This window comes from Camelus dromedarius, chromosome 11 (assembly GCF_036321535.1).
Source record: "Camelus dromedarius isolate mCamDro1 chromosome 11, mCamDro1.pat, whole genome shotgun sequence".
Taxonomy (NCBI): Eukaryota; Metazoa; Chordata; class Mammalia; order Artiodactyla; family Camelidae; genus Camelus; species Camelus dromedarius.
This window is the reverse complement of record NC_087446.1, coordinates 51,240,980-51,263,643: the sequence shown is the minus strand read 5'-3', so window position 1 is coordinate 51,263,643 and position 22,664 is coordinate 51,240,980. Positions and strand designations below refer to the sequence as shown.

The following is a 22,664-nucleotide window of genomic DNA, read 5'->3' as shown; positions in this document are numbered from 1 at the left end:
AAAAAAGATAATGTATCTAAAAGCGTACTTTGAAAGTGGCATGCAAAAAGACATTTACTAGTTAGCACCAATCCTATGGGGTGCTTGCTATGAGAAGTTAATGAGTGAGTGTGTGTGTGTGTGAGTGTGTGTGTGTGAGAGAGAGATGGAGAAGGTACCAGTAGTGCCTGGTCCTTAGTCACTGTTTAACAAAGTTAAAGTACTAATTAGATAGTTACTAAATAATGGTTAACATTTAATTTGTTAACCATCAAAGTATAACTTGGACAGTTACTAAATAATGTTCAAGTATTAATTCCGTGGTTACTAAATGGTGGTTAACATTTATTAAAATGTAACTATACACAGCATATTATCTCATCTAATCCCCACCAGCACCACTGGTGTTGTAAAATATTAGCCCCATTTTACAGATGAAGTAACTGAGTCTTAGTAACGACTTAGAAAGTAGGGGAGCCAGGGTTCCATCCAGGATTTCTAGACTCTAGAAGCTGAGTGATCTAAAACACTTACCCTGCCTTTTAGTGATGCCTTCAGAGGCCAAACTTGAATTATTAACGTATATCATGAGAGAAATGTTATTCTTATCAGTGGATACTTGCAAGTTAATACTTTAGCTCTTTAAAATCACCTTTCAAATCAGTCAGTATTCCTCAATTATGCTACTACTCTTTCCACCAAGAACCATCACCTTTATTGTAATGAAAAGACTTTTCTGTAATATCAACTGTACCGAATTTTATATCGGGGGTGGTCAAGTTCCTGGTCACAGCAAGTACAATATAACGCATATTGTAAAACCAGTAAACCTTCTAAGCTGCTTCATATTTGTCACATCTGTGCCTGACTTTGCCGCATGTGCTGTTTAAGATTTCCCACTGCCCTTGAACTTAATTCCTTTCAAGGATTTAACTAAACTTTTTGTAATTAAGAAATAAAAACCAAGTAGGGGTCGGGTGTAGCTCAGTGGTAGAGTGTGCGCCTGGCAAGCAGAGGTCCTGGGTTCAATCCCCAGGACCTCCATTAAATAAATAAATAAAATCTAGTCCCTCCCTCCACCCCCATACAGTGCTGTATGTCAGTTCTATCCCAATAAAACTGGAAGGAAAAACTTTTTTTTTTTAAAAAGAATTAAAAACTAAGTCAGCAAAGTCAAGTAATACCAAGGCCGTTATTAGGGAAATGGTTAAGTAACCACAGAAGTTGCATAAAATAGAATTTTAGACAATTTAAAAGAGTAAAATAGTTGTATATGTACTGGTGTACGGGAAACATCCCCAGGAATATTACTACGGAAGAACAGACTGAGTACTGGGTGGAAGCGAGCACAGGGGGTGGTTGTGCACATGTGCACGTATTGCACAGGCTGTTTGGGGAAGGCACACAAGAAAATTGTTGCCAGTGGCCACTTCTGGAGAGTGACACAGGATCTGGGGGTGGGGTGGGAGTGGACACTTCATACTCTTTAAAGTATCTTTTTTACCATGTGCATTCAGGGGAAGAAACTAGTGGATAAAATTGGTTTTTTATTTTTTGGTTTTTTTGCGAACTTAAAACCACTGCAATAAGACTTTTTCCTTTTTCTCCAGAAAACATGAGAAAAAAAATATTTTTGGTGTCGCTGTTTAGACCACAAGAACTAGAATGAGTGATGGATGCAGTGCCACCTGTTCCAAACTGGATTTTCACTTCATCTCCCTTCAGATTGCCTCTGCGTCAGCCTCCTCTCCCCACTCTTTTCTGCAGGGGCCACCTGCACCGTGCTGGCTCCCTGGCCTTTCCACACACCTCCCCACCATGCCTTCCCTGTGCTTCTGAATCCTGGTGGTCCCGGAAGACCCAGGTCAGATGCCATCTCCAGAAACATTTCTCCCATCCTCCGGCGTGGAAGGGAGATCTCCCTTCTCTTTTCAGTGTCATCTTTATCGTTCTAATAAAAGCAGTCCTTCCGTCATTTAGGCGTATATTTTCCGTTCCCTACCCTACAAGGGCAGGATTTAAGTCTAAATCTTCCTTGTGCCCTATCTCCACAAATATAGATCAGTGCTTGCATATAGCTCATTCTCAGTTGTTCCCCTGAAATGAATGAATAAATATGTGAAAATTAGCCATAGTCTTACATATTCTTACAAGGCTTTAGGGCAAACTGTGGCTCTTATAATTTTGCAGACTTATCTAAGGGAAACAAGTCAGCCGTGAGGTTTGGTTCACCCTCAAATTTTAAATAGGCTGTGAAGATGTAATGAAAATTATCAAGTTAGCGAGGGGCTCACTACCCATTGGTTACTTTCCTGGGAGTGCCTCCTTCATTTGGAAATTCAGAACTGTTGGAGACTGTTAGGAAATTCTGTACAAGGTCAGCATCACTTTGTTAAAAAGGGCACTTGTTGTTCAATTGTTCTTAGCAAAAAGGACAGAAGTTGTCATTGTCAGTTTACAGCAATTACCTTCACTTTGTGGTGGACTGTTTGCTCCAGTTGTAGGTGACGTCATCTCTCTCTCTCTGTCTTTTTACCTTTGTGGACCATTTATCATTTTACCACCGAAAAGATGCAGCATTGTAGTGTCGATAATTACAGTGTTTACAGACAAGTCAGTAAAAAGCCATGCCAGTTAAGGGTGAATCTAAAAAATGAGGAACTCTGTAAACCAAGATCAGACCTCAGACCACCAGGTGCCTTCTCTCTATATTCAGTGTTTTACAGCTGAGCCTACAAAAGGAGTAGACAGAAATGGAATTATAGCAACAGACCCATCAACACACTGCCTGAATTCCGGTTCATGTACTATAGGTATTTGATCATTACTATCATGTCACCAGATGTCACAAAAATGGGCTTCTCCTTCTGTCAGGAGGGTCACAGTCTTCAAGAACTGCCTCAGCATAGCTCTCTGGGGTCTCTAAACCTTTTTCAGCAAATTCTACCAAGTTGGAATGTGATCGCAGTGTACCTTTGCAAATACCCTGCGTGTTCTGGAACTGTCACTGCTTTATTACTTTATATATATTCCAGAAAGTTTGAATCACACCCACTCGGATGATAATTTTGCTCTTAGTGATAACAAAGATGGTCTGTGTGATATTTATCCAGTCATTCCTGGTAAATGTTAAGTCGTCTTCTCTGTGAGCTCCCAAGCCGGCAGTTCTTTGCCTCCTAAGGAAAGACCAAATTGGATTTTGTGATATCCAAACGGGGCGATGAAGAGGAAGTCAGTAGGGAACGCTGCTCTTCCGATGGTCCTTGGAGGTCGCTGGGGAGAGGCACACTCATCTTCCATCTCTTCAATCAGTTACTTGTTTTCAGAATTCTTTGAGTTACAGTCACCGTTCCTTAGAAATGATTTGAAGAGCGAATTGTTGTCCCTCAGCTGGCAGCAAAGCTCACTGGCATCAGAGTCTCTTGTTTGGGAATCATAATAGTGGCAGGGGAGGACGGGACAGTCGGCCTTGCCAGCATTGGGAGTGCATGTAGAAAGGACAGCGGCGGTGCCACTGAACTCCATTGAAATTCATTGGCTTGAGAAGCTTTTCAGAAATGGGGAAATAGGAGAGTGGTCCGGGTGGTGCTAAAAACCGACTGCCTGTTTTGTAAACAGAAAGAGTTGGCAAGTGTGGCAGAGGAGTCCCACCCACTGTTTTTAAGAGTTGAAGAGTTACGCTTAGCTGATGACTCATCTGCGATGTGCCTGATTAGGGGTTCCAAGAAGTCGAGTAGTGCACTTCCCAGAGAAGCAGGAGTGTGTGTGTGTGTGTGTGTGTACGAAGTCCTGCCTGTGCTGTTGCATCTGATGCTACCCAAGGACAACAGCATGACCTCCGTTTTAGAGCACTGTGTTTTCCTTAGCCTGCAAGAGGCAACCTAACTGAACTGTCTAAGGTTTTAACAGTGCTGTCCACGGCAGTATTGCATAGAACGCCTGTCCTCTTTGCTCTTCTGGGCTACAGCAGGGCCGATGTGGATCAGCACAGCAGGTCCGTATAGCCCAGAAACTTGGGGTTTCAAGATTAGCTTGAACTTTTATTACTCACAGAGTAATGGTTGGTTTTGTAGATTGGAAAACTGCCCGTGTGTGAGCCAGTTAGTTTTGCTTTGTTCTGTGGCCACGGGCTTCGCCTTACATCAGTTACATGGTATCAGTGGTCTACATCCATATCAGGGTCTGCAAATTACAGCCTACGGACCCAAGCCACCTGTGGCTTCTGTTTGTATAGCTTGCTAGCTGAGAATGGCTTCTACTTTTTTGAAGGGTTAAAACGTATACACTGTTCCATGGAATCTTTATGACAACCCTGTTTATCATCCCCATTTTACAGATAAAGAAACTGAGATTCACAGAGGCTAAGTACCTTGCCCAGGATGACACCAGTTGGCGGTGGGATGGAGGGCAACAATGATATCTCCCTCTTAACTCTCCCATCGCTCCTTAAATGTGTGTTGTTACCATGGAAACAGAGTTGGACTATGTGAATGGAGCCCATAATCCATCATTCCTACTGGAAGGAGAGTCCAAAATACCCACCATGTCAGGCACACTCCTTTATTTAATGGTTACGTGAAACTCTTCACTCGGGAGTTCCATCTTTAGAGTATGATAAAGGGGGCATCGTTTTGGAAGGTAACAATGTAGGTTTGAGGAGAAGGGAAACCAGTTATCCTTGTGGAATGGAAGAAGAGGAAGACGGCCATGTCTAAGAGTTATAAATGGCACGCCCACAAAACCCACAGCCCTCTACCAACGACTGTAGGCAAAAACAGGAAGTGGGGGTGACACATGACTTGCCTTCACACTCGTGCATCTTCCTCATTTAACTCAGACTTCCTCCCAGCTTTCTTAACTTCGCAAAGCATCAGCTAGACTGAGGCATTCGATTTCTATCTGCGGGCCTCTTTTGAACACTTCTTTCTCTTTAGGATTATAGTAGACGTTACTTGATTTGGTCATCAGCGATGCGTAATTCTTTTTTAAGACAAAACAAAACACCTAACCAACAGTGAGAAGCTTTGCACCAAAGAAGTTAGATTGACCTACTAGGAAAGAAAGGGAATTGTACAAATCAATGGTCCCCACCTGTTCCCTGCCCAGCCTTTAAAAACCACCCCTTTCATTCTCGAGTTCAGTTTATAAGTATTATGAAGAATCGCATGCTACCAGATCCTGGGGTGCTGGTCCTCTGACCCCCCAAAATGTTAAAGTGTAATCAGGATTTAGGGACTAGGAAGTCCACTTTGGGGCTGAATGATTATATGTTTCTGCTCCTTTCCATAAGCACGTCATGAGCTCCTTAAATGAAATAGGGACTATATGAATAAACAAATACAATCCCCCACCAAAAAAGGGCTTGGAATAATAATACTATCATTTGAAAGGCTTCTTATATTTTTTATTTTAATACTATTCTTGTAAAGATAAGATAATCATTAAAGATGATTCTGAAGACGCACAAAATAAATATAAAGAAATCACCCAAAGCCGTACTGTTAAAAACAAGCTCTGTTAACATTTTGATGAATTTTACTCTTTAAGTTTTTTGGGTCCTGCTTTTTGTACTATCTTTCTTCTGTGAACATTTGACTTTGGCAGACAAGAGAGCATGGTGGGTAAGGCCCTTGGATGGGTAAGGAGGCAGGCTTACCAGGGTTTGAGGGCTCCGATGATGCTAGCTTTGTGACTTTGGACAAAATACTCAACCTTCTCTGAACTTCAGTTTCCTTACCTGTAAAGTAGGTGGTAATACTGCTTACTACTCATACGGGACGTGTTGTAGAAAGTGCTTAGTGTGGGCCTGATACAGTGAATGCCCCTAAATTTATTATTAGTAGTGCTCAACCATTTTATTAATTATATTGAATTCTCATTAGAGTAAATTAAAGCTCTCGGAAGTACATTTGCATGTAAAAGATAATTTTGAATTTGTCGAAGTATTTACCATTTTCACAGGAGTTAGAGACCCAGAACAACTTGTCCCTCTCTCCTAATTTTTGGACGTGTCTTCTTCCATCTACGGTCTCATTAAATGAACTTCCTCTGTGTTTCCTTTCCTGTGCACTTAAGCCTCTCCCGCTGGCATTGCCTTCCTGGTCCAGGAGCCACATTGCACCACCAGCTCCGCGCGTCCCCTCCAGACCCCCTGCTTCTGACCACACGTCCTCTCCTTCCCTCCAAGGCTCCCACCGTGGAGACTCACACTGTGCCTGTCCTTGCATGTCACTGAGGACCTCTGGGCTGTGCTTTCCTTCCCTGTCCAGCCTAGAGGTCACGATCCTTCATTTAAACCCCTCCTTTTCCCGCACCTGAGATGCCCTTTCTCCACTGGCACTCCGTCGCACGAGCCGGGAAAAGCCCTGAATCTCAGCTCTCACCAAGCAGATGGAAAACACTTCAGACCCATCCTCAGTGGGTCCGCCAGCTCTTCCTTCATCCCCAGCTGGCCCTCTCCTCTCTTCAGCAGTCCTTTATACTCTTGGTTCACTTCATTGATTTCTCTTAGGAAGAGTTGGGGATGGGATAGAAGGGGGTGGGTAGTTAGTGGAGATATGAGATGAATCACAAAGTTGGGGAGGAGCGTGTAGGGGGTGGAGACAGCCTGGAAATGTAGGAGGCGGGGGGAGGCCAGCACCACGGGGGAGGGACTGGAGTAGGATGATTGGCCAGAAAACAGAATGTTTCCCCCAGTTTGTCCAATTCCCTTGTCCTGGAGTTTTAAATTTCCTTGTCAATATTCTACCTCGACCAGCATCTCTGTCTGTGAGTTTGGGAGTGAGGGGCTGTGGCTGGTGGGAGATGATGTTAGATAGAAGCCAAACCAGTAATGAAGACCGCTTTTTATCCAGCAGGGGAGTTTTTATGTGGACTGTTCTAATCGTGAGGATGGTCAAGCTTTATGCTTTTAACCAGGTGTAGAAGAGGAAGGCGAATACAGTGTGGTGAGCCTCAGGTCCCTTTTGGAAGGAGAGACATAGCAGTGGGGGGGAGGGTGTGGAGTTGAAAGTAATTTAAAAATATATATCCTGGTGAAGGAAGTCATGCCCTAATGCCCTAGGAAGTCGACCAAAGGAAGCTGACGGGACTCACTTTCCCACTGAGACCTGGGCTGGGGCCGAGGAATGGTCATGGCTCAGCTGTAAGTGCTTCGCCGCAGTTCAGTCTCACCTGGCGCGGGGCGGCGGGGGTCCTTGTCACAGATAATCACACTGAGGGCGGCGGGGGTCCCTGCCACAGGTAATCGCGCGGAGGGCGGCGGGGGTCCCTGCCACAGGTAATCGCGCTTAACCCTGCCTGGGACCCCGCCTGCAGATGGTGTGGTGGCGCCAGTTCAGCGGTCGGTCGTGAGAAGCAGAGACACTCAGATGAATGTTTTTAAGACAGACATTTAGATGTTCATTGTTTAAGGCAGGAGTCAACGTTTTCTTGCAACAAATAGAGTAAGAAATATCTAGGAGTGTTTAAGAAGTAGTGGAGTTTTATCAGAGGACTGGAAATGGGCAAATTTCATCCTGGCTTTCAAAAATGATAAAAAGTAGGTCCCAAGCGATGTTCTAGAGCAAATGATCAAATAGCTTATTTATGTGCAATTACTGCAGAAGATATGGCTCTGTGGGGGCAAATAAGGTTTTTCCTAAATAGTCATGCTAAACTAACTTTATCTTCTGAGATAAGAGTGTGAACTGATAAGTCACAGGACTGGCCTGGGCAGAGTGTACCTTGATTTTAGCAAGATATTTGGCAGAATCTCACATGACTCAGGAATGAGATTCTAATATTTGTAAATTCACTCCTTCTTAATTAAGAGTCTGCTCCGTGCTGTTTGGTATTGTATGTAAGTAGGGAAATAGGACAGGCTAGGACTGTGAACGAAACCATCATGACCTGTCCTACAGTCTGGGGAAGGAGAAACATAACCAAGCAATAAAATAAAACATTTCCTCTGGCTGCTGGATCAGAGGGGGCAAGAAAAGGTAGACAGGCGGAGACTATCACAGTTGCCCAGAAATTAAAGGTGGTAGAGCCTCGGATTAGAGTAGTGGCCGTGGAGATGGCGAAAAGAAGCATATAGATTTGGGATCTATTTTGGAGGCAGTGAGAATAAAATTCGATATGAAGGATGAGAGAGTGGATGAGAGGTCAAGGATGACTTCCAGGTGTCTGGCTGGAGTAGCTGACTGGATGATGGGCCATTTTCCACATGGTCTTGTTCCATTTAGAGTTAGATGTGGATGAAGGTAGACAAGTTAAGGGAGCTGGATGGGGTAGGTGGTACATAAGTCAAAAGGATCAACAATTTTAAAAGATATCACAAGAGAAAAGGCAATGGAAGTAAGTGCAGAGCCTTGCACTTGACTTAAAAAAAAAAAGTACACAGGACAGAACCCGGAAGATTGGCCCAATAACCCCTCCCAGAACCTCAATAACAATGCAAAGTGTGACATGCTTCCATACAAATGAAAACCAAACCAGGCTGCCTTAAAAGAAGCAGGATGTCCAACTCAAATTAGTCATCTCGCTGTGCTTTGCACTGTTTGGATCCCAACTAATGTGAGAGCATTGTGCTCTCCTTGGCACACAGCCGTTAGAAAGGATGACTGAGAGACTGGACCACGACTGAGATGTAAACAGCCTGAACACACCGTCACAGGATGAACAGCAGAAAGTCCTGGAGATGTCTGAGTCAAAGAGCACAGTCTTAAAATGAGCACCATCAGATGGACTTCGAGGTGGAAGAGGGGTTTAGATTTCACATAGATTCATGTAGGTCCAGAGGGTGAAATAAGAACCCAGGATAGAAATAGCAGCAGTAGTTTCAGCTCTGCCTCAGTTCCAGTGCACAGCACTTTCCAGAAACAGGACGGGCTGCATGTGTGTCCCCTGTCAGAAGACACTTTGCAGACCTGATGTTTGTTGGCACAAGGTTGTGTTGGCACTGTCCCCGGTGAAAAGCTGGACAGGGTAGTCTCTAAAGGTCTCCCCCACATCCAGGAGCCTAGAATTCTGTTTCCTAACAAGCCTCTTTCTTCTCACGGGGCCCGAAATTTACCAGGATTTCCCTGCACCACATTTCTTCAAAGTGTCTCTGACACGAGGGTCCTCAAAATCCCTGACCGCATTCTTCACAAGACTACCTCTCCTGCTGCTGCTCCCCCAGGGCCCTGTTCTCTGTTCCCTGTTATCTGTTCTAGACCCCCTTCTCTTCAAGGCAGAACATAAGTCTGAAATATCAATACCTTGACAATTCAGTTGCCTCATGCTGAGGTTTGGTTCCCATTGAAATGTGCCTTTTCCAGCAAGCACCTTATGCCCCAGCCACCTTCAAACTTGTGGTCAATGGTTAGTGATGTGAAAACTTACATGATACCCAGATGAAATGAAAACATGAGTCGCTTCTCTACAAACTACCGTATGCAAAATAGATAAACAAAACGGTCTGACTGTGTACCACAGGGAACTGTATTCAATAGCTTGTAATAACCTATAATGAAAATGCAGAAAAAGAATATATATGTATGTATAACTGAATCTCTGTGCTGGACACCGGAAACTACCACGACATTGTAAATCAACTAGACTGCAACTAAAAAAATTTTTCTTTTTTTAAAGAATCACTTCTGTTCCTCTTAGCACAGGAAAACAAACTCTGTATACGAATATCTAATTGGACAAATCGGGTCACAATCATGCTCAAAATAGAAGAAATTTTCTAATAAGTCATTACATTCTCTAGTCATTCCTCCAGCTTCAAGTGGATCCTCTTAAACTATTCCAGCATTTATTATAACCAATTGGATAACTTATTGCTTCTTTCCAAAAAATCTAAATAGAGAGATGAACTTTTCTGAATTTTAATCCTATTAGAGCTAGAATCTGTTACAGGTTAAAGCAGTCTGAGAATTTTACATTCAGAGTTTGCTTCTTAGTGACCTGATAGAAAAATACCATTGTTTTCAGTCTTGGAAGGGAGGGTCCATATGTTGGGAGGGATGGAGAAAAGCCTCTTCAGGGGTTGACTGTCAGACTCAACGGGTCCTTTGGTTGGGGGTACAGCGTGAGGTCTCCCTGACATGGAAGCAAAGGGCTTGTCATCACCATGGGAGGATCATTCTGTTAAGTCTGGGGCAGAAGATAGGTGAGCCTCCCTGCTAAATTCTTCTCTGATAAACACTTTTCTCCCACTTGGAAAAGAAAATGAGGTGCTGTGAGTTTATGAAGAAATCTTTTCCCTTTTGCTGAGGGCCACGGGCCAGCGGGGCATCTTCTACAAAGAAATCCAACCCAGCAAAGCGGGTGAGAGGCAGCCACATTCAGAGACATGCGGTCCCCGGGGCTCCGAGCTGGGGGAACAGATGCTCCTTAGAATGTTTCTTTTGCAAGAAGTACCCCGTTCTCCCAGGCTTAGGGCCTTTGGTTAACCTGTAGGCGGATGTTAGTAATTCTTCCTTCTGCAAGTTTTAAAAAGTCACACTCTTTACTCATTAGCCTGGGGCCCTGTGGTAACACGGCCTCTCCTCCCCAGATCAGTCCCAGGAGAACCGATTCAACAGGGGACATGGTCACTGCGGAGCAGCACGTGGTTCACCCTACAGATTGCTTCCGTTCTGTCCCCAGTTGGGACGCCCAGGCTCTTCTGTGCCACACAGAAATACCCTCTGGCCTGTCCCATGCACGTGTAGAAGTTGCCCCGTAGGGTTCTTAGTCAACCTGAGTGAAGCCCTAGTGACACTCCAGGCTTGCTGCTTCAACATAAATACTTTATGTCTTACGAGATGAAAGACTCATACCACACTTGTGTCCTGTACCTCGTTCTCTGGCAGAGCACATCAAATCATGTTCCGTTACGTATCTCAAAACTCCTGGGTGGGTTAAGCACCGCTTGCCCTCAGTGTTTCATGTCCCTCTACCAGAAGAGACAATAAGGGACTTATCCTCTTACTCATCCTCCTACTCGGGGATCAGTTGATATATAACTGAGTACACTTCCTTACAGTCATATCTTAACCCCAGTTCCCCTTTATTAGCTGGTCAGTGGGACCTGCACCCCAGGCGTTAGGTTTTCTGTTCTTTCTCCCAGTGTTTGTTGTACCCCTGCCCAGCTCCGTCCCTCTTTTACGTTTCTCTGGCCAATCTTGGGCGGTGCATCTGCTCTGCAGTCAATCATTCTGTGCTCCCTTGTTCCTCTCCCCTTAGTTACCTTGCACTTAGGACAAATAAAATGAGAAACCAAATGCCGTGAGGCAGGAGGAAGTGGAAGAAGCTATCTTTCCCCCTGGGGGTGGGGAAGGCACGGAGGAGGGGACCTCTGAGCAGTGGTTCCACAGGTGTGCGGGGTCGGGGGAGGGCTGGGAAGGAGCCCAAGCCAAGAGCATTGCACCGGGTGCCGAGCATCATTCAACAGCACTTGCGGGGGGGGAAATAATTGCCTTCATAACTCCAGCACGCGCTCTGTGGCAGGAATGCATTGTTCTCGGGCTGGGTTTCCCTGCATCAGGAAATGAGCGGTTTCATCTTGGGGACCAGAACCTTTTTTCTCTTTGTAATCAATAGGCTTTAGTTTTCAATGATTATGTCTGTTTTAACCAAATGATTCAGAAATAATCTGTGTCATCTCCCACATCGTTTTGACTGTACTTTTTCTTGAGAAAAGTTTGATAATGAGCCAGATGTACAAAAACCAAAACAGGAGTTTGTCATTCGAAAAGGTCTTTTTGTTCGTTAGGCTTGATTGTCACAATTTTCCCATCAGTTAAAAGCGGTGCTTATTCTTTTAAGAGGAACCAAGTGCAAAAAAAAAAAAAAAAAAAAAAAAAAAAAAAGTGAATTATCTCAGGGGTCCAATGTGTAGATTCAAACGTAGCCAGAGTAATTAGATGAAAAGAACCCTAGACACCATGTGGCTTTACGTGCTAGGTGAGGAGTCTAGGGGTGGGAGAAATTGGGTAAGTGCCCCAAGTCACATGGCCACTGACCTGAGGGTCACTGCAAGCCTTTCCCTCAGCACCCCACCCCCATTCTTGAACTTTCTCATTCAGTTGTAACAGAAAGTACACCGTAGACTACAAAAGCTTTCTTCGGTAAAGTTGTTTTAAAGTAACCTCAACTGAAATGATCCCAGAGAGCTTAGAATTATATTAAGGACTTGAATTCCCGGAGTTACATTCTAATGGGCAGTTCGTTACTTGGTAGAAGGTCTTTATTGAGGATTTTAAGGAGGATGTGACTCACGGGTTCCAATATTTGGATACTCTCAATGAACAGGATCAACCACGTCACATGTAAATAAGCCTTTGCCCCTCTGCAGGGTGAGGTCAGAGTCTGTGTTCTTTATAGGTGTCACAAGCCTTATTTTCTTTGCTTTAGGGTACTTCTGACTTCAGTAACGCTGCTGTCTATATATTCAATCAACCTTCTGTTGATCTGTTCAAAGGAAACAGGTAAGCTGTGGGAGCACGTCTCATTTTGCAAAGCCGGGGTAAATGCCTCTCGTGGTGATGTTGTGAACAAAGGATCCTCTCTCCCTGTTCAGCCACTTGGTTATTAAAGAAAACAAGTACTTTGACCTGTGGTCGCTGGAAGACCTGCAGCAGTGTTTACCTAGAGAAGTGACTACAGCAGCACAGAAATTGAATTATGATCAGTGAGCAAATCACGTTGTCATTTAAAGAGAACCCCCGGTTGTGCCTGCTTTTCTAGTTTAAGATGACTTCGTTTTACAGGCCTCTGTGTTTCCTTAGGTCTTTATAACTTCAGAACGAGGATCCCATGTTTTTATGTCACAGCCTCCAAGATTTTGAAAGGTCACAGGGCTTTCATTCTCTTCCGTGCATATTCCAAGGAGAAAATGTTCCTCCCAAGGCAACGTGGTAGCCAGCGTGCTATGAAAAGACTTCGAGTTCTCTGGGCAGTGTAATACCTGAAGTGTTTATTTTCTACCCCTGGGATACTGGATTATGTTTGTAATATTTGACTTTTACATGAGATAAAACCACATGGGCCGGCTATTATTGTATATAGACAATTCCATTTAACTGGAACATTTTGTAATAAACTGAAAATCTAACCATTGTCTAGTTTAAACACCAGTCTTATGAGAGATTAAACAAAAATTTAATTATAGTCTAACCCATATTGCTTTCGGTGAACCTCCTAAAAATGTGAACTGAACCGTTACAAAGAAATATAAACACGTTTGTTAATGAATGGTTTAAATTTTAGTGTTTATTGAGATGAACCAGTTGAACCCTAGAATTCTGGTGTTGCCAGATTAGTTTTTTTGGAGGCCTTTATCTGTGCTCTCTCTTTTTTTTTTTTTTTTGTGAGTCACAAATCTTTGAACTAAATTTTACTAGAATCAGAATTCTGATGTCACGGTTATTACCTGTTTCTCAGCTGGTTATGGTATTTCGGATACATGAGACATTGTTGGAATATTATTAAGACAATTCCTGGTTAGTCTAATCAGTTCAGGTAATTAATTCAAAAGGAACCTTCCTTCCCAGCCATCAGGATTTTTATTTTTAAATCAAGTCTTTACATTCCTGATACATACCAGACCTGAGAATATGATCGGAGTGGGAATTTCCCCCTAGTAAAGCAGAGAGACTTTTGAGCTAGTGAAAAATAAGGCTTATGACCTAATTATTTATTTGTAATGCTTTTGTGGCCAACCTGAAAAAGAAGAAATGGTGCCCATGTCTGACACTTTAAAATGTTAAGGCAGGGGAAGGTATTGCTCAGTGGTAGAGCGCATGCTTAGCATGCATGAGGTCCTGGGTTCAATCCCCAGTACTTCCATTAAAAATATATGTACACACACACGTAAGTAAATAAACCTACTCACCTCCCCCCAAATAAAAACTAATAAAAAATAAAAAGGGAAGAAAAATTAATTAAATAAATTAAATTAAATTTCAAGAGGTTGCTTTGTCGTGAGAATGCTTTAATTCTTGCAAAGCCAAGAAGGCTCTTTGTGTGATTCTGATAAAGACCAAAATAACTTGGGGAACAGTCCACAGGGTGATGAAATCTTGGCCATTTTTAACGTAGGGAATCCTGTCATTTCTTGTATTCTCAACTATTCTCAACCATGGCTTTTAAACAGGCTGCATGGTTTATGAAAAGCTGGGAGAGCAGGTCTTTGGCACCACAGGGAAACTCGTCATCTTTGGAGCCACCTCTCTGCAGAACACTGGAGGTAAAGAGATCGTGTTTTGTTATACAGAGCTTGAAAGTATGTGAAAATTACCATCTTCTCTAATCCTGGGGGTTGGGTGGCCATGTGAGTTTTAATGTAACCCCAGCAGTATCATTCTCATTGCTAAAACGGCGCGTGGACAGGGAAACAGAGACAGCAGTCACTTACTTACAGCGAGGATCTTGGACAGCATCTCCAGCTGTCTGTGTCGTACTGAAGGCCAGTCTAGGAACAGGCTGGTGACCTTCTCTATGGCTTGCAACCTGAGCCCCAGTATCGTCTTTCTAAAAATGTCCTCATTTTCCTCTAGCAATGCTGAGTTACCTCTTCATAGTAAAAAATGAACTACCCTCTGCCATAAAGTTCCTAATGGGAAAGGAAGAGGCATTTTCGTAAGTAATAGCCCCTTTTTGTGTGTGTGTGAGATCACTAAAATGCTTTTAATGGAAATGTGGGTTAACTGAAGTGTTTGGTTTATGAAAACTGCAGAAACTAAGCTTCCCTAGGCTGGTTTTTTTTTTTTTTTTTCTCAGTTTGTTGTTTCTGGGGTTGGTTATATAAAAAAGAAGCAGGGAGAGCCATTTGAATATGAGCATTTAAAAGGTAGATTCAAGGTGGGGAGGGTGTAGCATAAGTGGTAGAGTGCATGCATGAGATCCTGGGTTCAAGCCCCAGTACCTCCTCTAAAAACAAACAAACACACAAATAAGTAAACCTAATTCCACCCCCTCGCCAAAAAAAAAAAAAACGAAAACCAAACAAAAATAAATAAGTGAAAAGTAGATTCATCACTCACGCTGTAAATGGTAGATGCTGCATTTTCCTGTGAGCCCGAAATCTACATCTAGTTTCTATGAACCAGAACAGATATGGAGTATTTTTAACACAGAAGTGGAACATGCCAAATTAAGACCGGAGTCTCTTATGGAAGGGACGGAGCATTTGGGGAGCAGACTTGACATGAGCCAACCTCATTAAAGATGCAGCTAACCTTGGAAAATGCTGCGGCTGCCGTTGGCACGTCCTTGTGTTTTGACTACCTCTTCGTTTAACAGTTCTTGTCAGTCTTAGTTTCTCTGTTTTCTTTCAAGGGAGAATCATAGAAGCCAGAGTTTCTAGTGTTCTGTCATCAGGATTCAAGGTCACACACAAGAGATTAGGGAGAAAGCCATGCCTACCTGTGGTGACTTGTTTTTCGATGATATTAGCCAAGCAAAACAAAAAGGAACATTCTCTTTAAATAATTGATGAGACAAGTTGTAATCTGACAGAATGCATGTGTGCGTTCAGCTTTGAAACCATGTAAATAATTCAGAGGAATGCTATACTTAGCCAGTGGGGGGAGGGAAAAAAAAAGAAAAGCAATGTGCCTTCTTCTATCACATGGGAGAGAGATGATAGTAAAGGACCAGCGGTTGGGTTCAAGTGTTTGGATAAAACCTGAATAATGACAAAAAAAATTAATGGTAAACATTAGTAATAGTAAAAAAAAACATAATTAAAATATATTGTGAAGTTTTACACATAAGGAAAAAAAAGGCACTTTCTAAGAAAATATAACCTAACTGCTTAAATGCCTTTCAGAGCCTGGTACCTGGATGGCCGCGTCCTGGTGGTGGTAGTTACCTTTGGCATAATTCTCCCTCTGTGTCTCTTAAAGAACTTAGGTAAGGAAAGATCTTGCTTTTATCATACAATAATACAGATGAATCAGAAACCTAATACAAATGAACGACTTTGCCCTCTACTTTCACTTACGGGGCAAAGACTAAGTGAGGATAAATTACAAGTATTAATCAGGCTCGACTCTAATATGGGATAAACACACTGGTCAGTATGTGACTTCCTAGGCAGTCGCTCTGCTAATCTGTGGAGGGGACAAGGCAGGTCCTGGGACCAGCAACAGACAGTGCTCTTTCCAACAGCAGAGCCCAGGAAATGGAATTCTCAGACAAGGGCTCACATACCCTGATGCCTTAGATAAGCAGATTTGCGAATCTAATGTCAAGACTGAAAGTTGCTTAAACATACTCCTTGAAGTATTATGAACCACTCTTAAATTAGCAAAGGCTAACCAGTCTCAATTATTTCCCTCACTGAAGGGAGAGAGAGAAGTGGAAAGTCAGAAATGGCAGACAGTCACCAAGCCGTGTCCGTTTGGTTTTGACGTTGGTGGGTGTGCTGGCACCCGGAGACGAGGGTGCCTGACGTTAACGGGAATTTCACGTCTGGACTGACGAGGCCGGACGGCCGTCCCGTCCAAGGCCTCTGGAACACATTTCCTTGAATTCTGGGCTCATTCAAGGCAGACGTTTGAAGTTTTTCCCAAAATGATCGCTAGCCATGGTTTTTTGTTTTGTTTTATATGAAAACTACCAGCCTCTATAGCTCTTCTGTAAGATCTATAAGCAGACTTTTTTAAGCTCCTTAATTTTCTGGTTTCTGAGTCTGTGTTTAGGCTTTCCTGTGTATGTGCACGTAACTCTTTTCAGTGTAGGTAGGAAAGGCTGTTCTCTCCCAGCGGTGAGAAAGTGCAGCCCCCAGAGGACTTAACTGTGCCTTCCCGGAGGTTACGGAGGATCTCCCAGGCACCCTAAGGGGAGCAAGGGAAAGGTCCTCAGGTGCTCAGTGTGTCCCTGGAAATCCCTTCATCGCCTCTGTGCCTGTTCAGGATAAGTGCACAATCAAGAACTATTGAATGGATCAAGGAGTTAAGTGGATTTGGCCATAGGAATCCATCTGTGTACAGCAACAGAGACCTACGGTCAAACTCGGGAGGTTCTTTTCCCCTGGATTCTGGGGATCTGCATTCCCTAGTGTGTCAGGAAAAACTGGAATCAAAACACGTACTACTATAACGTTTTCATCTAAAGTCACCATTTTTGCCCAAAAGGGTAGCACTATCAAATAATAAATCTTGTATTCACATTGGCGTGAATGAATATTACAGGAACCCCAAACTATGCTTGAAACCATGCTTTGAAAGAGGTGATGAATGAAATAACAATAATTTTTTTTTAACTTTTTTTAGGCTATCTTGGCTATACGAGTGGATTTTCTTTGAGCTGTATGGTTTTTTTCCTAATTGTGGTAAGTGCTGATTGAGAGGCTTTGTTTGGTTTTGCCATGCTCCAATGCCATGTAATAATTATTCATTATCTGACTTTATTTGATAGAGTCTATGTTGTTTCTCATTTATTTATTTATTCATGCACTTTAAAGGGTTATCTTTTGCCTATTCTTTTTTTTTCCCACATTGTTATTTATTCATTTATTTTGGAGTGGGGTAATTAGATTTTTTTTTTTAACTGAGGTACTGGGAATTGAACCCAGGGCCTCGTGCATGCTAAGCATACACTCTACCACTAAACTATACCTTCCCCCATCCTTTATTTTTTAATACCAGGTTATCTACAAGAAATTTCAAATTCCCTGCATTGTTTCAGAGCTTAATTCAACAATAAGTGCGAATTCAACAAATGCTGACATGTGTACGCCAAAATATGTTACCTTTAATTCAAAGGTAAGTTTTCCTGTCCCTTAAACATAAAAAGGAGCATTTTCACTAATGGCATTGTATTTCTTATACTGGCTTTAATTATACTGTTTTTGATGTATTCATTCTCCAAAGAGCACAGTACCACTGCTTCCAAAAAAACTTCTTTTTTTTTTTTTTTTTTTTTAACGGAGGTACTGGGGATTGAGCCCTGGACCTCAAGTGTGCTAAGCATGTGCTCTACCACTGAGCTATACCCTCCCCCCACAACTTCTTTTTGCATAAGAAGTTACTATATTGAGATTGAGAGTTTTAAAATATCTTATCTGAGAAAACTAATTTAGATCGATCTCTCTCACTCTCTTTTAACTCTTAAGGATACAACCAAAGTGGTGAAGTAATTGTCTTTTTAGATGCCGTCTTTTAAGTCTGATTTGACGCACCCTGTACAGAGCAAAGAGCAGTAACATGGATGTGGAAGTCCTCACCTGTCCTGCAGGGAGTCAGGAGAACAGCCCTGGTCTGTTTCAGGGTGTTGTGGGGACTGTGAAATGACGCAGGAAAGTGCCATGTAACCGGGTAGCGCCAGATACACACGGGGTGACAGGGTGACAGGGTGACGCAGGGCCTGGAGGACGTCAAATACACTGCAGTTAGGCCCAGCATTAAAACAACCTGTGCCCGGTGCCTGCTGTCTCATCTCAAGCTAGGTGAGCGCTCTTAGAAAAGCTGCTCCTATTTTAGCTATCAGAGCTCTTCTAATAACCAAATAATCCAGGGATGCTGAAGAGCTGTCAGATAAAAAGGCAGCTCAGAAAGCCTAGAGTGCTGTTATTTTTATGGGGGAAAAAGATGCCTTGCCTTAATGTTTATTTTTTTCTTCCAAATAGACCGTGTACGCTTTACCAACGATTGCATTTGCATTCGTCTGCCACCCGTCAGTCCTGCCAATTTACAGCGAGCTTAAAGAGTAAGAGATCTGTTTAATTTTTTTTATCTGCAGAGTCATTTTACAACCCCTCATTAATAGGCAAGTGCTGTACTGAAATAAATGGACTCGCATATAACGAACCCCCCAGACTCATCACCCAGCTTCAACATTTACTTTCTGCCATTGTTGAGCAAGAAAAATCAGAAACCTGCAGTACGTTTTGACCATAAATGTATAAAGTCGTTCACTACATGGGCTTTTTCTTGTTAATTTAGTTTTTCAAATTCTGTATTACTCAAAGAGGCTTCAAGTATTTGTGTTGCTTTATGTTACAATTCTTTTGCAAGTAGATACTAATCTTCAGATTCATCTGTGACCTGGGAAATGCATTGTATCTGATTTGCCTTTTGGTTTAGTTGGAAAAAGCTGGTAAATCAGGCAGAAAGAAATGAATGTTAAGACCACAAAGAGTATTGTGGTTCATTTTAAACTGTTACGATGATTCTATGGGTGTATTTTTGATTGCTGTTCTGGAGAAAACTAAAGGTCTGCTGATCAGTTCCTCCATGGGTTCTCTTTTTAGCCTACTGCTGCCAGCCTTTCTACATTAAAAATAGTCATCAGACCATAGTCTCTTTTTTTTTGAGGTAACTGGTGTACAACTTACATAGGTTTCATGCGTCCAACCTTGTATTTCTACTTCTATATACTCTACAGTGTGCTCACCACCGAAAATTCAGTTTCCATCCATCACCAGACAGTTGATCCCCTTTGCCTATTTGGTCCTCCTCCCACCATCCTTCCCCTCTGGAACACTGCTCTGTTCCCTGTATCTGCATGTTTTGATTTGGTTTGCTTTGTTCATTTTGGGGTTGTTGTTGTTGTTGTTTGTTTGTTTTTTATATTCCACGTATGAGTGAAATCATATGGTATTTCTCATTCTCTGCCTGACTTATTTCACTTAGCATAATACCCTCAAGGTCCATCCATATTGTTGAAATTGGCAAGATACGGTCTTTTTTATGACTGAGTAGTATTCCATTGTGTATATAAGTGTGTGTATATATAAACATACACCACATCTTCTTTATCCATTCATCCACTGATGGAACCTTAGGTTTTTTCCATATCTTGGCTATGGTGTAAATAATGCTGCTCTGAACATAGGGTTCCATATATCTTTTGGAATTAGTGTTATTGTACTCTTTGGATAAATACTCAGAAATAGGGTAGCTGGATCATATGGTAATTCTGTTCCTAATTTTTGAGGACTCTCCATTCTGTTTTCCATAGTGGCTGCACCAGTTTACATTCCCACCAACAGTGCCTGAGGGCTCCCTTTTCTCCACACCCTCTCCAACACTTGTTATTTCTTGCCTTTTTGATAATAGCCATTCTAACAGGCTAGAGGTAATATGTCATTGTGGTTTTGATTTGCATGTCCCTCGTAATTATTGATGTGGAATGGCTTTTCATGTGCCTGTTAGCCATCTGTGTCTTCTATGGAAAAATGTTATGCTCCTCTGTTCATTTTTTAATTTTGTCAGTTGTTTTCTTTTTTGTTGAGTTGTATGTATGAGTTCTTTGTATATTTTGGATATTAACCCCTAATCAGATATATGATTTGCAAACTTTGACTGTTCAGTAGGTTGTCTTTTAGTTTTGTTGATGGTTTCCTTTGCTGTGCAAACCTTTTTAGTTTGATGTAGTCCTATTTGTTTATTTTTGCTTTTGTTTCCCTTGCCTGAGAAAGCATAACTAGAAAGATATTGCTAAGACCAATGTCAGAGAGCACACTGCCTATGTTTTCTTCTAGAAGTTTTATGGTTTCAGGTCTTACATTCAAGTCTTTCATCCATTTTGAGTTGGTTTTTGTGGATGGTGTGAGATAATGGTCTAGTTTCATAATTTTGCATGTGGATATCCAGTTTTTCCAACACCATTTGTTGAAGAGTCTATCCTTTCCCCATTTTATGTTCTTTGCTCCTTTGATGTAAATTAATTTACATACACATGTGTATACACATGTCCATATATGTGCGGGTTTGTTTCTGGACTCCCAATTTTGTTCCATTGATCTCTGTGTCTGTTTTTCTGCCAATACCATGCTGTTTTGATTATTTTGGCTTTGTAATATAGTTTGAAATCAGGAAATGTGATTTGTTCTTTTTTTATTAGAATCATTTGAGCTATTAGAGGTCTTTTATGATTCCATGTAAATTTTAGAAGTTTTTGTTCTATTTCTGTGAAAAATGTCCTTAGGATTTTGATAAGGATTGCACTGAATCTGTAGCTTGCTTTGCGTAAGATGGATATTTTAACAATGTTAAGTGTTCCCATCTATAAACATGGAATATCTTTCTACTTAACTTGTATCTTCTTCAGTTTCTTTAAACAATGTCTTATAGTTTTCAGTGTACAATTTTTTCACTTCCTTGGTTAGATTTATTCCTAGGTATTTTATTCTCTTTGTTGCAACTATAAATGGATTGTTTCCTTAATCTCTCTTTCTGCTAGCTCATTGTTAGTGTATAGAAACACAGCAGAATTTAGTATGTTGATTTTGTACACTGCGACTTTACTGTATTCGCTTATTTCTAATAGTTTTTGGTGGAGTCTTTAGGGTTTTCAATATATAAAATCCTGTCAACTGGAAATAGTGACAGTTTTACTTGGACGCCTTTTATTTCTTTTTCTTCCCTAATTGCGCTGACGGGGACTTCCAATACTTGGTTGAATATGAGTGGTAAAAGCGGGCATCCTTGCCTTCTTCCTCATTTTAGAGGGCTAGCTTTCCGTTTTCCATCACTGAGAATGATGTTAGCTGTGGGTTTGTCATACATGGCCTTTATTATGTTGCCGTATGTTCCTTCTATACCCACTTCATTGAGTTTTTATCTTAAGTGGGTATTTTGTTAATGTCGTGTCTCATCTTGATTAATTTGTGGATATTAAATTATCCTTGCATCCCTGGAATAAATCCCACTTGACCGTGGTGTACGATTCTTTTGATGTATTGTTGTATTCAGTTTGCTAGTATTTTGTTGAGGATTCTTGCATCTATGTTCATCAGAGATACTGGCCATCAGTTTTCTTTTCTTGTGTTGTCTTTGTCTGGTTTTGGTCTCTTGATGATGTTAGCCTCATAAAATAATTTAGGAAGCATTGCCTCCTCCTCAACTTTTTGAAAGAGTTTGAGAAAGACAGGTATTAAATCTTCTTTGAGTGTTTGGTAGAATTCACCAGTGAAGCCGTCTGGTCCTGGGCTTTTGTTTGGGGGGAAGTTCTTGATTTTGATTACCATTTCAATCTCTGTACTAGAGATTAGTCTATTCAGATGTTCTATTTCTACATGATTCAGTCTTGGAAGGTCTTATGGTTCTAAACATTTGTCCATCTCTTCTTGGTTGCCCAATTTGTTGGCATATAGTATTTTCTTAATATTCTCTTGTAGTCTTTTGCATTCCTGTGGTATCCATTGTTATTTATCCTCTTTGGTTTCTGATTTTATTTATCAGAGTCTTCTGTCTTTCTTCTTAGTGAGTCTAGCTAAAAGCTTGTTAGTTTTGTTTATCTTCTCAAAGAATCAACTCTTAGTTTCACTGATCTTTTCTGCTGTCTTTTTAGTCTCTATTTCATTTGTTTCTGCTCTAGTCTTTATTATTTCCTTCTTTCTGCTGACTTTGGACTTTGTTCTTCTTTTTCTAGTTCCTTTAGGTGTAAGGTTAGATTGTTTATTTGAGACTTTTTCTTGTTTCTTGAAGTAGACATTGTGGAATAGTCTTAAGCCCAGAAAATATATGCAGTATAGCTGTCTATTTCCAGTTTGAAACCAAAATAAAGATGATGTTTTTTAGCATTGAATTCACTCATGATTCTTCCTCTTTCATATTTAGTTGACATGTGAGTAAATTTTGCAATATTTACATCTACTTATCTGTGTGTACATCCTACACTGTGATCCTGTGTTTAGAGTATTTAAATACGTCTTTGACATCTGCATTTAATAGTCCAGCTTTTGGGTTGTAAATTTTCTCATGTGTGTACTTCTCAAC

At 41.6% G+C, this 22,664-nt stretch overlaps 1 protein-coding gene across 1 annotated transcript in view; it reads left to right on the top strand.

Annotated features, from left to right (window-relative positions):
• SLC38A1 (solute carrier family 38 member 1) overlaps positions 1-22,664 on the top strand; it is a 64,643-nt gene that overhangs the window by 29,688 nt on the left and 12,291 nt on the right. The window contains exons 6-12 of the mRNA XM_010989558.3: positions 12,349-12,422; positions 14,090-14,182; positions 14,493-14,574; positions 15,767-15,849; positions 17,214-17,272; positions 17,589-17,705; positions 18,569-18,648. Coding sequence (XP_010987860.1) covers positions 12,349-12,422; positions 14,090-14,182; positions 14,493-14,574; positions 15,767-15,849; positions 17,214-17,272; positions 17,589-17,705; positions 18,569-18,648 — 588 coding nt within the window. The remainder of the gene's footprint in view (positions 1-12,348; positions 12,423-14,089; positions 14,183-14,492; positions 14,575-15,766; positions 15,850-17,213; positions 17,273-17,588; positions 17,706-18,568; positions 18,649-22,664) is intronic.